This window comes from Callorhinus ursinus, unplaced genomic scaffold (genome assembly GCF_003265705.2).
Source record: "Callorhinus ursinus isolate GAN/ISIS: 27379988/994484 unplaced genomic scaffold, GSC_fseal_2.0 scaffold15, whole genome shotgun sequence".
NCBI classification, from domain to species: Eukaryota; Metazoa; Chordata; class Mammalia; order Carnivora; family Otariidae; genus Callorhinus; species Callorhinus ursinus.
In genome coordinates, this window is record NW_027397077.1 from 6,978,597 (window position 1) to 6,993,362 (window position 14,766).

A 14,766-nucleotide genomic window follows, 5' to 3' on the forward strand; every position below is an offset into this window, starting at 1 on the left:
AGCTGAAGGTAGACGCTTAACCTACTAAGTCACCCAGGCGCCCCTTAAAGATTTTATTTATTTATTTGTCAGAGAGAGAGCACAAGCAGGGGGAGCAGCAGGCAGAGGGAGAAGCAGACTCCCCTCTGAGCAGGGAGCCCAATGTGGGACTTGATCCCAGGATCCTGGGATCATGACCCGAGCCGAAGGCAGACACTTAACCTGCTGAGCCACCCAGACATCCCAAGAGGAGTAATTTTCAATTATATAATCACCTGGTTATTTTGAGAGCTTTAAATAGATATAAAGGATGCCTTTTAATACACTGGATGATATTATCTTAGGTCTGAGGGTGTTTAAAGGTATCCAAGGGTTAAGTCTGTGTTAGATTTTCAGGGCATACAGGTTTGATCAGGGAGAGTTTCTTGATGTCTGTCTGTGGGCTGTGCCTTTGTAGCACTTGGCTGCACCTCTAGCTGGGACATCGTTAGAGACCTCTTGGCTTTGTCTTCTCTCAAATTCCTGGATTACCTGACGTTTCTGCCCTGTGTAGAGATCATTCCCTCCTTTTCTATATGTACCTGCTACAATGGCAGCCATGGTATAGATCAGCAAATGTTGCTTCCTCAATATGGAGTAATTTGACTTGAGCCTGCCTTAAATATGAAAAGCCACCCCTTGTTTTTATTAGGACTGAAGTTTGATAACCCTCTTATTCCCATGTGAGAATGAATACACCTGAAAGGATTAGGGTTCTAACCTTTTGTCCCAATGGACCTTTTCTGACTCAGAGCTTCCATTCTTAGTGTTGTAGCTACTGTCAGAGTGTCATTGGGTCTGTAGCTTTTTTTTTTTTAATTGTTTGTTTGTTTATTAATCTCTGTACCCAGCATGGGGTTTGAACTCCTGATCCTCAGATCAAGAGTTGCATGCTCGTCCAACTGAGCCAGCCAGGTGCCCTGGTTCTGTTGCTTTTTGCCTAAGAAAAAAATAATGGTGGGTGGTTACCTCCCTAAAATGGCAGTTGAACAGTGTGTGTTCAGAAGTCTGGTGGCATTGTGTTTTATTCATCTTTTCAGGGCATTGTTTCTGCAGAAAGTAGGTCAGCAGGGTTTTTTTTGAAATGTCTGAGCAAGGACATTGAAGCCAGAGAGGCTAATAGAGACAGGCTTCAAGAGAGCTAAGGTTCTTGGGTGGGAGGTAGCAGATGAAGAGCCAGTAGAAGTAATCTCTTCAGTGGTGAGGCCAGAAGAATAGCTGCTGGTTCTTTGGGGGATACCTGAGAAACACTGCAGCCTTTGTGGTGGGCTCAGCAGTGTGATCTGTGCAGTGCGTTAGGACTTGTGGGCCTCGTATTTTCTCTTGGCTGTTCCTCCCGTGTCCCATCATGAGCTCTGTAAGAAAAAGAAATGAGAGAGAAACGGTTTGATTATGTTACTCAATAGACAAAGTAAAGTTAAGAAGCTTTACATTTACCACATTGATTTTAGAAACTCCCTTTTCTTCCTTTACAGTGACTCAATTTAGAGACCTAGACAATGAAGCATGTGTATATGTTGAATTTAGGGTCCACTTTTTCCAGAGAAATGAGTGTTGGGGAGCTAGAACAATAGTCATCTCAGGGGGCGCTTGGGTGGCTCAGTCAGTTGAACATCTGACTCTTGGTTTCAGTTCAGGTCATGATCTCAGGGTCGCAAGATTGAGCCCCGCATTGGGCTCTGTGCTCAGTGTAAAGTTTGCTTGTCCCTGTCTCTCAGTTCCACCCCCTGCTCTTTCCCTCCCTCCCTCCCTCCTTCCCTCTCTTTCTCTCTCTCTCAAATAAATAAATAAATAAATAAATAAATAAAATCTTTTTTAAAAAGGTCATTTCAGAATATGCGGGAGTGTTAAATAGTGTTCTAGTATTCAATGGTGTGGGGAGAAAAAGGCCCTAAGGGCCTCAGTAGGCGGAGAGCCCCTCTTTTATCTGGGACTAAAACCTCTGCTCTGCATACCCCACAATTATTTTAGGGCTAACTGAGAAAATTGTTAGGAAGGAACAAGCTGTATCTTGTTTCTATATCTGTTCTACTTTATGAATACTTTGATTTCATTATGATGTGACTGAAACCAACTGAGAAAAAAAAATGAAACAGGTTATAGAAGCTTGAATTCTGAAGGGAGTTCTGAGGATTACCAGTAAGATGTGTTCAAATATGATTCTACTTCCACTAAAAATTGTTTGGAAATAAATTATTGATTGACCAGGAAAATCTTAACTAGGCTGAGGTCCTTATCAACATTGGATGAAATACTGCTTTAAAACATAAAAAATTGGGGCACCTAGGTGGCTCAGTCGGTTAAGCGTCCACCTCATGACGATCCCAGGGGCCTGGGATCGAGCTCTGTGTCAGGCTTCCTGCTTAGTGGGGAGTCTGCTTTTCCCTCAGCCTCTCCCCCTGGCTTGTGCTCTCTCTCGCTTGCTCGCTCACTCTCTCTCAAATAAATAAAATCTTTAAAATAAAAAACAAAACAAAATTAGGGTGCCTGGATGGCACAGTCAGTTAAGTGACCCACTCTTGGTTTCAGTTTAGGTCTGATCTCAGGGTCATGAGATTGAGCTCCATTTTGGGCCTTGGGCTCTGCGCTCAGCACTGAGTCGGCTTCAGATTCTCTCTCCCCCTGCCCCTCCTGCTATCTCTCTCTCAAATAAATCTTGGAAAAAAAATAAAACATACAGAATTATAACAAACTGACAGTTTCAAAAATATTTGCATTTTGGTGGTTCACATTTATTAAGTTATTCTAAGTACTAATAGCTGGATCTTGTATTTCTTTTTTTTTCTAATTCTTCATTTAAATTCAGTTTAGTTAATATATACTGTATTATTAGTTTCAGGGGAATCTTTTTTTTTTTTTAAAGATTTTATTTATTTATTTGATAGAGAGACAGAGCAGGAACACAAGCAGGGGGAGTGGGAGAGGGAGAAGCGGCTTCCCTTCGAGCAGGGAGCCTAATGCGGGGCTCGATCCCAGGACCCTGGGATCATGACCCAAGCCGAAGGCAGACGCTTAACAACTGAGCCACCCAGGCGCCCCCAGGGGAATCTTTGTAATTATTTCTTCATAGTAAGATGTTGGTGGTGAAGGAGTTTGCTGAGTGCCCCATCTACTGGTCTCAGTCTCTGATAGAACCTCACCTTCTCACAGGGAGAGAAAAGACTTTTGGCAGTTTTGATTATTTACTTATTTGCTTATTCATTTGTTTGTTTATATTTTGCCCCTTTGTTTTTGACCCGAATGACTCTTAGAGCAGGAGAATTTTATGGATACCCCGGTAGACAAGCCTTCTGGGAGCTAAGTTGATGAAATTACTTCCAAGACTGCAGGTTTTCTTTCATAATGACAAGAGGCATTTTGTAGAAAAACTGAGATCTTATTTTAAAATACACCAAAGACTGGCAGGGAGTGGTGGTGGAGGTGGGTGGAATGTATTTCAGTACCAGATACCTTTGAAATAATCAAGTTGCTGTATGTCGGGGCCTGGTCTCGAGTGTATTGTGTTCCTTGAGACCCTGACTCTGGCCAGCTCTGAGCCTGGTGAGTTGGGCTGAGTGAAACACAACCAGCCATATTGCCTCAGAGAGCACACATAAGGTTTTAGCAAGATGCTGTTGGTGTCCCCTTAGGAAATGACAGATAAACTGGTCAGGTAGTGAAAAAATATTATTATTATTTTTAAAAGATGTTATTTATTTATTAGAGAGAGAGCACAAGCCGGGGGGGATGGACAGAGGGAGAAGGAGAAGCAGTCTCCCCGCTGAGCAGGGAACCTGACATGGGGCTTGATCCCAGGACCCTGGCATCATGACCTGAGCTGAAGGCAGACACTTAACCAAAAGACAGGCACCCCAGACGCCCCATGAAAAATACTACTAAGCAGCATTTCAGAAAAAAATGTTTGGCTTTCATCTAGACAAGAAAAGATACCGAGATGAAGTAGATACCGAGATGAAGTATCAGCTGAGAGTGCAGTGTCTCCTTGCCCCTCAACTTTAAATTGGACCCTGAAGTGGGATTCTATTTCCAGTGGAGATCCCATTAGAGTCTCATCTCCTGGCTGCTCATAGAGTGACTTAGATCCTGTTTTGTGAAAAGTCAGTCTATGGCTCCTGGATAGCACAGTCAGTTAAGTGTCTGGCTCTTGGTTTCTGCTCAGGTTGTGATCTCAAGGTCTTGAGATTGAGCCCGTATCAGCTCCACACACAACTCGGAGTCTGCGGAAGACCTTCTCCCTCTACCTGCCTCCCCCCTGCCCAGTACATGCACCCTCTCTCTCTCAAATAAATAAATCTTAAAAAAAAAAAAAAAAGAAAGAAAAGAAAAGAGGGCGCCTGGGTGGCTCAGATGGTTAAGCGTCTGCCTTCGGCTCAGGTCATGATCCCAGGGTCCTGGGATCGAGTCCTGCATCGGGCTTCCTGCTCCTTGGGAGTCTGCTTCTCTTTCTGCCTCTCTCTCTCTGTCTTTCATGAATAAATAAATAAAAATCTTTAAAAAAAAATAAAAAGAAAAAAAAGAAAAGCCAGTCTAACAGAGGATATAGAGATCAATGGACAGAACTACTACAGAGTTATCACAGAGCTTTCTGTGTGCTTCCCTTAGGATTTCTTCCTCTACTCCCCTCCTTCCTCCCTCTCCTCCTTTCCTCTTTCTGTCTCATTTTAGTTTTGGCCTTTGGAAATCCCGAGTTTTATAAGATGTTTGAACTATAACATATCCTTGCACCAGAAAGAATGAGCCTGGCTGCTTTGCAAAAGATTTCTATAAAAACTACCCTTTTGTACTAAGAGGAACAACGTACATCTGTTTTAAACCTGTTATTTGGTTCCTCTTGCTTTACTTTTTCTGCAAGTCCATTTGATTGCTGGGTTGTTGAAACTGCTGGTAGCACCTGCTTACTAGCAGCTCTCTTTGTGTTAGGCACTGTGCCTTAAAGTAATTGTAGTGCTTTACAAACACAAAGACCACCTGAGCAGACCAGCTTGGGGGATTGGCAGTGCTATCAGGGAGCAGGGTCTTTATGACAGTCTCTCTAAAAAATCCCTGTGGGGCCATTGCCGGCGAATTTCTTTAGACTTTATGCATCTTTTTATCAGAAGCCACGTCTTTGGTGTGGCAACTGTTATGAGTTGGCTGACTCCCTGGATGTGTAAAACAAAGAAAAGCAATATGGCAAAAAGAAAACCTGACTTTTGGTCCTGTATGTATTGCTAAGTAGCTCTGTAATCTTGGGCAGGCTGTTCCATGTATCCCAGCCATACTTTCCCACGTGGAAGTAAGTTTTATATATGCCCTACTTGTGAGGATTGAGCTAGGTGACATTTGTGAAGAATGCCTTTGTAAACTGTAATTGCCTAGTGAATAAAGATTACTATCTCTGATAAACAGTACCAGTTCTCAGCCACCAGTAACCTGATTCTCCCATCCTGTGTTTGGAAGAAGCACAAATCTATGTGGAGGGATTGCTGATGTTTCAGTGTGAGTTGTGTTCACAAGGCTCACATACTTTCTCCCTGCCTTTTGATCCTGTCTGTCTCTCTCCATGCTTCAATGGGATGACCCGTTCAGTCGCACAGCAACCGTGCTCTCAGTACAAAATGTGATTGTGACTGTGCTTGTGTTGGGAGATGGTCAACAAACGTGCCGAGCTGCTGGCCAGAAATGTTCTTCCCTTCCCATTTGCTCTTGTACCTCCCTAGTACCTTAAGAAAGGATTCTGGGGGTTTGGTTATGAGCCAGCTGGACCATGTGGTAGAGCCATAATTCTCTGACCGAAGTCCTTTTCACAGGTTGACAGTCACAAAATGAAGTTACGAAGCTTCCAGGAACAGCAGCTGAAAAGGGAAATGGAAATGTGGATGTTGAGTTCAGCTGCCCTCAGACCCAGAGTGTGCTCCTCTCTAGTGTCCCTGAGGTGGAGAATATGGACTTGACTGGCTTTACTGTTCAGAAATGCAGTTATCTCTAGCTTTCTGCAGCTTTACATTAAGACCCCTGGGGATATACTTAGGAACACCTATATGTGACTTTGTCAAGTGAGGGCTTTGGGCTTGGGAGATAAATTTTTGCAGGTTTTGATCTAATTTAAGCCTAATCTAACACTAAGAAAGGAGGTGTCTCTGGTTTACTTTCTTTTTTTTTTTTTTTTTTTAAAGATTTTATTTATTTATTCATGAGAGACAGAGGGAGAGAGAGAGAGAGAAGCAGAGGGAGAAACAGGCTCCCAAGGAGCAGGGAGCCCGATGCGGGACTCGATCCCAGGACTCTGGGATCATGACCTGAGCCGAAGGCAGATGCTTAACCATCTGAGCCACCCAGGCGCCCTCTGGTTTACTTTCAAATGTATGATGCCTCTTTAGGAGCCAGACCTGGTTAATCAGACTCATGGTCTTCATGGTTCCTTTGCTTTAGTAGCTTAATAATCCAATAATTCAAATGATGACTAAAAATCCTAATGTGTGAAGATGTAGGTAATAGACAAAAGTGGACAACCAAAAATCATGAAATCATTCATTAATGACTTATTGGTTTATTACTTATTAATATTTATCCGACTCATTAATCCAACTCCCCACAGTTTGCTTCCCTAGGAGACACTGGCAGATCTTTACCCTATGAAATCTGAAGAAAGGGCCTGGCCAGGATAGGGAGGGTCATAGTGTATGTCACCCCATGCTTGGTATATCTGGGCAGCCTGTATGTGATAGCAGCTGGGGAATCAATAGATAAACCTGATTGTTCTCATTCAAGTGATTTCTCTGTTTATTCTTATTAAAACAATTGGCTGTTCTTCAACGGTGATGTTAAAAGCATTTCATATTCTTTAGCAGTGGTCTCCTGGCAGCCTTATGTCTAGCCACGTGCAGATTGAAAAGAAAGCCGTCCTAGCTGTAGGGGACTCTGAGGAATTGGAAATCATTGCCTTTGTGACACATGAGGGGAAGGCAATCTTCTCAAATGGGAAGATATGCTAATGAATGCTCCTGGCAGGAGTTTGCTACCCTGGACGAAAGTCATCCATGGTTCCTGGAGCGGTGTATTTGTCACACTAGAAGTATAAAGACTCCTTGCCTTAGAAATTTGAGTCTAGTGATACCTCCAAGTGGTGAAATCAAAATTTGCAGATGACTATATTCGCCGTAGTGCCTTGTGCCTGTGGCACTGTTCACTCTTTAAATGGCAACCCACACGTTTTGTGGCCAGGGTGTACAGATGCGCACTGTGACCGCAGTACCTCCCTCCAGAGCCACTGTGCGCTAAGCACTCCAGTCTTCCAGGGATAGTTGGATCCATTCAGTCTTTTGTTCCTTCCACAAGCCCTTATTAAGTTCCTTTTCTGTGCCAAGTACTGTACTTGGTACTGATAATAAAAGGCCAGCAAGATTTAGCCTGGACACTAAGATCTGGCCCAGCAATTGACAACTGACACTAAGTGCTAGCATAAAGATACAGGTTCTGACGAGCAGTGACCATTTCCTATGAAAGCTTAGTCTTTTAGTAGATTGAAATGGGTTGTGAAATATTACCTGACAAGCAAATGAGGTGAAGTGAGTGGCTTTTTGACCTGTCTAGTCTCACCTGCTGATGCTAGTCCTTTTTTAGCACTTAGGAGTCAAAATACATTTATTGAGCCCTCACTATATTTCATGCTAAGCTCTTTACATGTATTAATTTACTTAATCTTCATAACCATCTTATGAAACAGGTACTGTTATCCCTACTTTACAAATGAGGAAACTGAAGCACATAAAAGTTAATAAGGTCCTTGTTGGAGGTCATGAGGTGGTGGCAAGATTCAAATTTAGGGAACCTGACCCAGAGTTCATGTTCTTAAATGATGTGATATACTGCTTCTAGGTAGAAGGGTACCATCCTGACCAACCTCCTGTATGGTAGAGCATGGCAGAGTGATAGTCCCCTGACCTCCCTGCCTGCAGAGTTCTTCTCAATCTGAGATCAGATTGCTTGTCCTTAATACAGAGCAGGAGTTGATGAATGCAGTAGGAGGTCCCTTATCTACAGCCCACATGTGAATCTGGCTCTGCCTTTCACCATCTGGGTGACCTTGGCTCTGAGCATGTTTCCTCATCTGTAAAGTGGAGATAATGTTATTTTATGGGATCATTCAAGGGATTAAATAAGATCACATACTTAACAGTTTCTGGCTCTGAGTAAGCGCTTAATAAATGATAGCAAATTTTTATTATCATCATCTTCTAGCCTTGAGAACAAGCCACAAAACAATTTCTCAGAGACCAGACTCTAGGACCTAGGTAGGCGGGCAGATTTCCTTTGGTTTTGACAAGACAATAATTTTATTCTATGTATTTCTCTTGACTCTTTTGGTGTGAAAAGCAGAGAGGTAAAGCATTATTTGACAGATGTTTGGATTCAAGCAAGAAACTGAGGTCCAATTGCAAAGAAATGCCTTGTAGAACTCAGAGCCCTGTCTGAGGAGACACAGAGGACCCTAGAGGGCGGAGAATGAACACAGCGCAGGGGCTAGTTCCAGAGTCGCATCCTCGGTTAGTTCACTTACCAGTGTGGGTGAGGGTCTCTTGTCAGTAAGCAGAGATTTTTTTTTTTCTCTCTGCTCTAACACATATCTGCTGGCTAGTGTTTATTAAGCCTTACCTTTTCTTGATGGGAAATAGAATTGGTGACTTTTCCAAAATGCAGAGGCAAAGGAGCTCTGTAACTGCAAGCTTATTGAGCCCCTTTCCCCACCTGTTCCTGTGCCAGACTTCCCCCAGTGCTGATTTGCCAATGGTTGCTCCTCAGATCTCATGGCTGGCTCGCTCTGTAGGCTCCAAGCCAGAGTGATGCAGCTGCCACCACCACCGCCGCCGCTACCATCAGCCATTCAGGGTCCTGCCATAGGACGTGACCTGCCGTGAAGCTTTCACCTTTCTCCGTTCTGCCTGTCATCGGGGTTGTACCTTTTTTTCTGGGGGCTTTTGCCATGCAGCCAGTGTTCCAAAGAAAGTTTTCAGGCACCACAGTTAAGAGCCCTACCTGCCTTTCCAAGGAGATTTGAGTTAGCCATGGAAAAGAAGATAATTGAGAGGGCTCCTGTGCCTCTGAGCTGCAGAAGGAAGAGTTGGCTTCTGCTAGTGTGCTCGCTCCGAGTCAGGTGGGGGATTTGCTGGGACTCGTGAACGTGCACTACATACCTCTGGAGAAGTAGACTCGGCCTAACCTGCCCAAGGACAGCGCCCTGACCCACAAGAGCCAAGGCTGAAGACTGATTTTCCCACGTCCTTTCCCTAAGCTTAAGCTTGCTCTGCCACACTGCCCCAAGTCTGTGGCTTAAAACAGCCATTTCCTTTTGTCGATAAATAGGTTCAGTCTTTGTAAAATGTTTCAGCTTGGAGACTGGAAAGGCTCTCTGTGCCTTCCTGTCTCTCTGTTTCTCTGAGGGTTGATGTTGATGGCTTCTGTCTTTGTCTTCACAGGGAACTCTAATGATCCATGACAAAGAGGTCACCCTTGAGTATATACCAGGCCCAGATTTTTGGTACTGCAAACGGGTAAGTGCCAAGAATTCTGTTCCTTAGAAGTAAGGATCCAGCCTCACAGCTCCTCTGTGTCTCCAGGAGTGCTCCCTGGTAGTATGCATTGCCAAGGACAGAGCTCTTCTACCTTAGTTCACTTCACATGAACTGAGGGTCTGGGCAAGGCCAGCCACCACTCATACTTTCTGGCTGCTGCCTGTGGCCATAGAGGATTCTGGCTGGGCCTGTTGGAGGCACTTTGTCAAGGGACATATACCATGCTTTTCAGTTGATTATGAACTGCATTGACTTAAACTTCTCCCTGGTTACCACCTTCTTGGGGGTGGTTATAGGGGATTAGTATTTGGAGAGGTTGGTTCTGCCAGAGGTATACACTTTTTGGATATTACAGGGTTTCCAAGGATATAAAACTTTCAGGTACCATGACATTTTACCTCTCTTAAGGTCCAGTAGTCTTCTAGAATGGCATATTTAAAGATTTTAGGCTATACTCTTTTTTTTTTTTATTTAAGATTTTATTTATTTGAAAGAGAGAGCATGGGGTGGGGGGGTATGGGCAGAGGGAGAAGCAGACTCCCCACGGAGCAGGGAGCCCAATGCAGGACTCAATACCAGGACCCTGGGATCATGACCCGAGCTGAAGGCAGATGCTTAACCGACTGAGCCATCCAGGCGCCCCTGGACTATACTCTTACTGGAAGTCCAGCTAGCTTGCAAATGAGCATGAAAATAAGATTTGCCAGTTTTCATTGCTGCTACTTAGTTTCAAAAATAATTATGAAAAATGTATAGTTTCTGAACCATGATTCATTAAAAATTCATTATAAAACTTGATAAAATTCAGCAAAAACTTTAGCTTGATATTTTATTAGCTTCAATGAAATAGAATTTGTATAGCTGTGGTTGTCATTAACCAGAGCACTCATTTCATGGTGTCATTTTAGGAAAACATTTAACTTTTTAAAAAACTGTGATAAAATACATGTAACATTAAATTTATCATTTAAACCATTTTAAAACATATAATTCACTGGCATTCAGTATATGCATAGTGTTGTACAACCATCATCACCATCTAGTTCTAGAACTTCTCATCACTTCAAAAGGAGACCCTGTATCTATTGAGCAGTCACTCCTCAGTCTCCTTTCCCTCATTTCCTAATAAACCACTAATCTGCCTTCTCTCTCTATGGATTTGCCCATTCTAGACATTTCATGTAAGTGGAGTCATAGAACATTTGACCTTTTGTGTCTGCCTTTGTTCACTTAGCATGTTGTCAAGGTTTATCCATGTTGTATGTATCGGTATATCACTCATTTTTATGGCTGAATATTATATGGCTATGCCACATTTTCTTTATTCATTCATCAGTTTATGGACATTTGGGTTGTTTCCACCTCTTGTCTGTTGTGAATAAGACTGCTGTGACCATTCATGTACAAGTTTTTGCTTGAACACACATTTTCAGTTCCGTTGGGTATATACCCAGGAATTGTGAGGTCATACGGTACTTTTATGTTTTAACTCTTTGAGGAATCACCAGGCTATTTTCCATAGACAGCAGCTGCACCATTTTACATTCCCACCAGCAACGTATGAGAGTCCCAATTTCTGTACACCCTTGCCCACATTTGTAATTTTAACCCTTTTTTAAATTTTTTTTTATTTTTAAGTAATCTCTGCATCCAACGTGGGGCTCAAACTCACAGTCCCAAGATCAAGAGTCACACACTCTACCAACTGAGCCAGCCAGGCACCCCAACCCTTTTTTGATAATAGCCTTCCTAAGTGGGTGTAAAATAGTATCTAATGATTTTAATTTCCCTAGTGACTAATGACGTTGAGCATCTTTTTATGTGTTTGTTGCCACTTTTATATCTTCTTTGGAGAAATGTTTATCCAAATCCTTTGCCCATTTTTATTTTTTATTTTTATTTTTTTAAAGATTTTATTTATTTATTTGACAGAGAAAGACACAGCGAGAGCGGGAACACAAGCAGGGAGAGTGGGAGAGGGAGAAGCAGGCTTCCCGCCGAGCAGGGAGCCCCATGCGGGGCTCGATCCTAGGACCCTGGGATCGTGACCTGAGCCGAAGGCAGACGCTTAACGACTGAGCCACTCAGGCGCCCCTCTTTGCCCATTTTTAATTGGGTCATTTGTCTTTTTGTTGTTGTTATAAGAGTTCTTTATACTGGATTCTGGATATAAATCCCTTATCAGATATGTGATTTGCAATTATTTTCTCCCATTCTGTGTGTTGTTTTTTGCACAAAAATTAATTTTGATAAAATCTAATTCAGCTGTTTTTTTCTTTTGTTGCTTATCCTTTGGTGTCAGGAATCAATTGCCAGATCCACGGTGATGAAGATTTACCCCTTTGTTTTCTAAGAATTTTATAGTTTGGGCTTTTATATTTAAAGCTTTGATTTATTTTGAGTTAATTTTTGTTCATGCTGTGAGGTAAGGGTGCAGCTTCATTTTTGGCATGTGGGTATCCACTTGTCCCAGCATCATTTGTTGAATTAACTATTCTTTTCCTGTTGAATGGTCTTGCACCCTTGTTGGAAAGCAGTTGACCAGAGGTCTGTAGGTTTATTTCTACAGACTCTCAGTTTTATTCTGTTCTATATTTTTATCCTTACATTAGTACCATGCTGTTTTTTGATTATTGTAGCTCTGTAGTAAGTTTTGAAATTGGTATGTCTTTCAACTTTGTTCTTTTTTAAAGTTCTTTTGGCTATTGAGTGTCTTTTGCAATTCCATATAAATTTGAGAATCAGCTTTTCCATTTCTACAAAAAGACCTTTAGGATTTTTATAACATTTAACATTTTAATAGTGATTGCCTCTACATTTTCAGTTTATGGGTGATTTCTCCCCCTCTCTTACACTTTTCCTATCAGCTATAATACACATATATTGTTTCTTTTATAATCAGGGATGGAGGGAGCTAGCATTAAAGGGATAATTTTGAACTCTTTTTTTTTTTTAAGATTTATTTAGTTTTGAGAAAGAGAGCACGTGAGCAGGGGGAGGGGCAGAGGGAGAGGGACACCTCTGAGATCGTGACCTGAGCTGAAACCAAGAGTTGAATGCTCAACTGACTGAGCCACCCAGGCACCCCAAACTCTATTTTCTGTTAGCTGGCAGAAAGCAAATGTCGATATCTCATGTCAAAATTACATGGCTATTGCCAAAGCTGTTGCTTGAAAGAACAGAATGGCTTGGTTACATTGCCCCCTAAGATGACAAGCCACTTGCTTAGCTGTCTCAGGGGTTCTTGTAATTTCTGCACTTTATTGGAAGGATTGAGTACCAGCCCTGCATATGCAACCTTTGGCCTGATGTGGAATCTACCAACTTAAAAAAATATATTTATAGCAGTATTATTTGTAATGTCCCAGAAATCGAAACAACAAAATATCCATCAACTGCTGAATGGATAGACAGACAACACTCAGTGCAGCCCTACAGTGGAATGCTATTTGGCAATTAAAAGGAATGAAGTGGGTCTCCTGGGTGGCGCAGTCAGTTGAGCCTCCGATTCTTGTTTTGGCTCAGGTCATGATCTCTGTCTCATGAGATCGAGCCCTGCATCGGGCTCCATGCTCAGTGCAGAGTTTGCTGAGATTGTCTCTTCCTCTCGCCCTCCTGCTCGTGTGCCCACGCGCTCTCTCTCTCTCTCTCTCTCTCTCTCTCTCTCAAATAAATAAATCTTAAATAAATAAAAGGAATGAAATGCTGCAACACGCTAACATGGATAAACTTTGAAAACACTATGCCAGACATAAAATACCTTATATCGCACTGTTCCATGGGACTGGTGGTAAGAATGGGAAATGACTCCACTAGGTTTCTTTTTGGGCCAATGAAAATGTTCTAGGGGCACCTGGGTGGCTCAGTCAGTTGAGCATCTGCCTTCGGCTCAGATCATGATCCCAAGGTCCTGGGATTGAGCCCTGCATCGGGCTCCCTGCTCAGCGAGGAGCCTGCTTCTCCCTCTCCCTCTGCCTGCCGCTGTGCCTGCTTGTGCTCTCTCTCTCTCTCTCTCTCTCTCTCTCTCTCTCTGTCAAATAAATAAAAAAATCTTAAAAAAAAAAAGTCCTGAAGTTAGATTGTGGTGATGGTTGCACTCTACGTATACTGGAAGTCATTGGGGGTGCCTGGGTGGCTTAGTTGGGTAAGCATCCAACTCTTGGTTTCAGCTCAGGTCATGATCTTGGGGGTCATGAGATCGAGCCCCACATCAGGCTTCGCTTTCAGCGTAGGAGTCTGCTTGAGTTTCTTTCCCTCTCCCTCTGCCCCTCCCCCCTCAAATAAATAAATAAATCTTTAAAAAAAAATCATTGGACATTTGAAACAAGTGAACATTATGGTACTTAAACCAAGGTTAGGATCCTGACTCCACCATTTACAACTTTTCTGTAATAACAAGCAGCCTCAAAATCCCAGTGACTTAAATGCACAGACATATTCTTCATTTAAGTTACATGTTTGGAACTATGGGTCATTGCTTGTTCTACTCCATGACCTCTCAATTTGGGACCCAGCTGGAAGGAGCAGTCCCAATGTGGCACTGCTGTCCCCCTGGATAAGGGAGAGAATGAGAGGCTCATTCTCCCAACCAATGGCTCTCAGAGCTTCTGCCAGGCCCGTGCAGGTCATGTTCACTCACACTCTATTGGCCAAAGCCAGACACGTGGCCAAAGTTGCCAGTAGAGAGGGCAGTGCGCTCACCTGCAGGGAGACACCACAGTTGCTCGACAGAGGGCGGGGCTGTGTGTATGATCTGTCCACACACCGAGAAGGGAACAAGGAAAAAATCGACTGTAATGACTTTAATCGAGTTTGTCTGAATCACTTAAGTGACAGTTTGTGGAACAGGCTGGGTACCTGGTGTGTGCTGTTTACTCATTAGCTTCTGCTGTGGTGGTTATTCTCCTCCATCTGGCATGCCCTCCTTGCTCACCCTACAAGGCCCTACTCAAATAGCCTTTTCTTGACAGTTCCTGTTCTTTGGTTTCCTGCCAGTCAGCTCTCTGTCCTCATACTACTTGGAAGCTCATTGGCAAAAGTTCAGCCTCTTTGGGATTGGCAATGTGCTTACCTTTTTATTCATAGGTTCAGAAAGGAACTACATTCACATTGCAAAGTGTCTCTTCTCTTGTTTGGGCGCATGAATGTTCCTTTTCCTTTTAACATCCTCAGAAGAGCTGCCAGAGACACTACTTAT

General features: G+C 42.9%; 1 protein-coding gene across 8 annotated transcripts in view; it reads left to right on the plus strand.

Moving 5' to 3' along the window:
• Positions 1-14,766, plus strand: part of RBM6 (RNA binding motif protein 6) — a 102,133-nt gene that overhangs the window by 69,832 nt on the left and 17,535 nt on the right. For 7 of the 8 annotated variants that reach the window (XR_012380889.1, XM_073901230.1, XM_025885757.2 and 4 more), the window contains one exon: positions 9,474-9,548. Coding sequence is in view for 7 of the 8 variants with exons in the window: in XM_073901230.1 (XP_073757331.1) it covers positions 9,474-9,548 (75 nt within the window). In the remaining variant the exon portion in view is untranslated. Of the gene's footprint in view, positions 1-8,277; positions 8,544-9,473; positions 9,549-14,766 lie in introns of those variants that run through there. The other variant, XM_073901234.1, reaches the window with a different exon arrangement.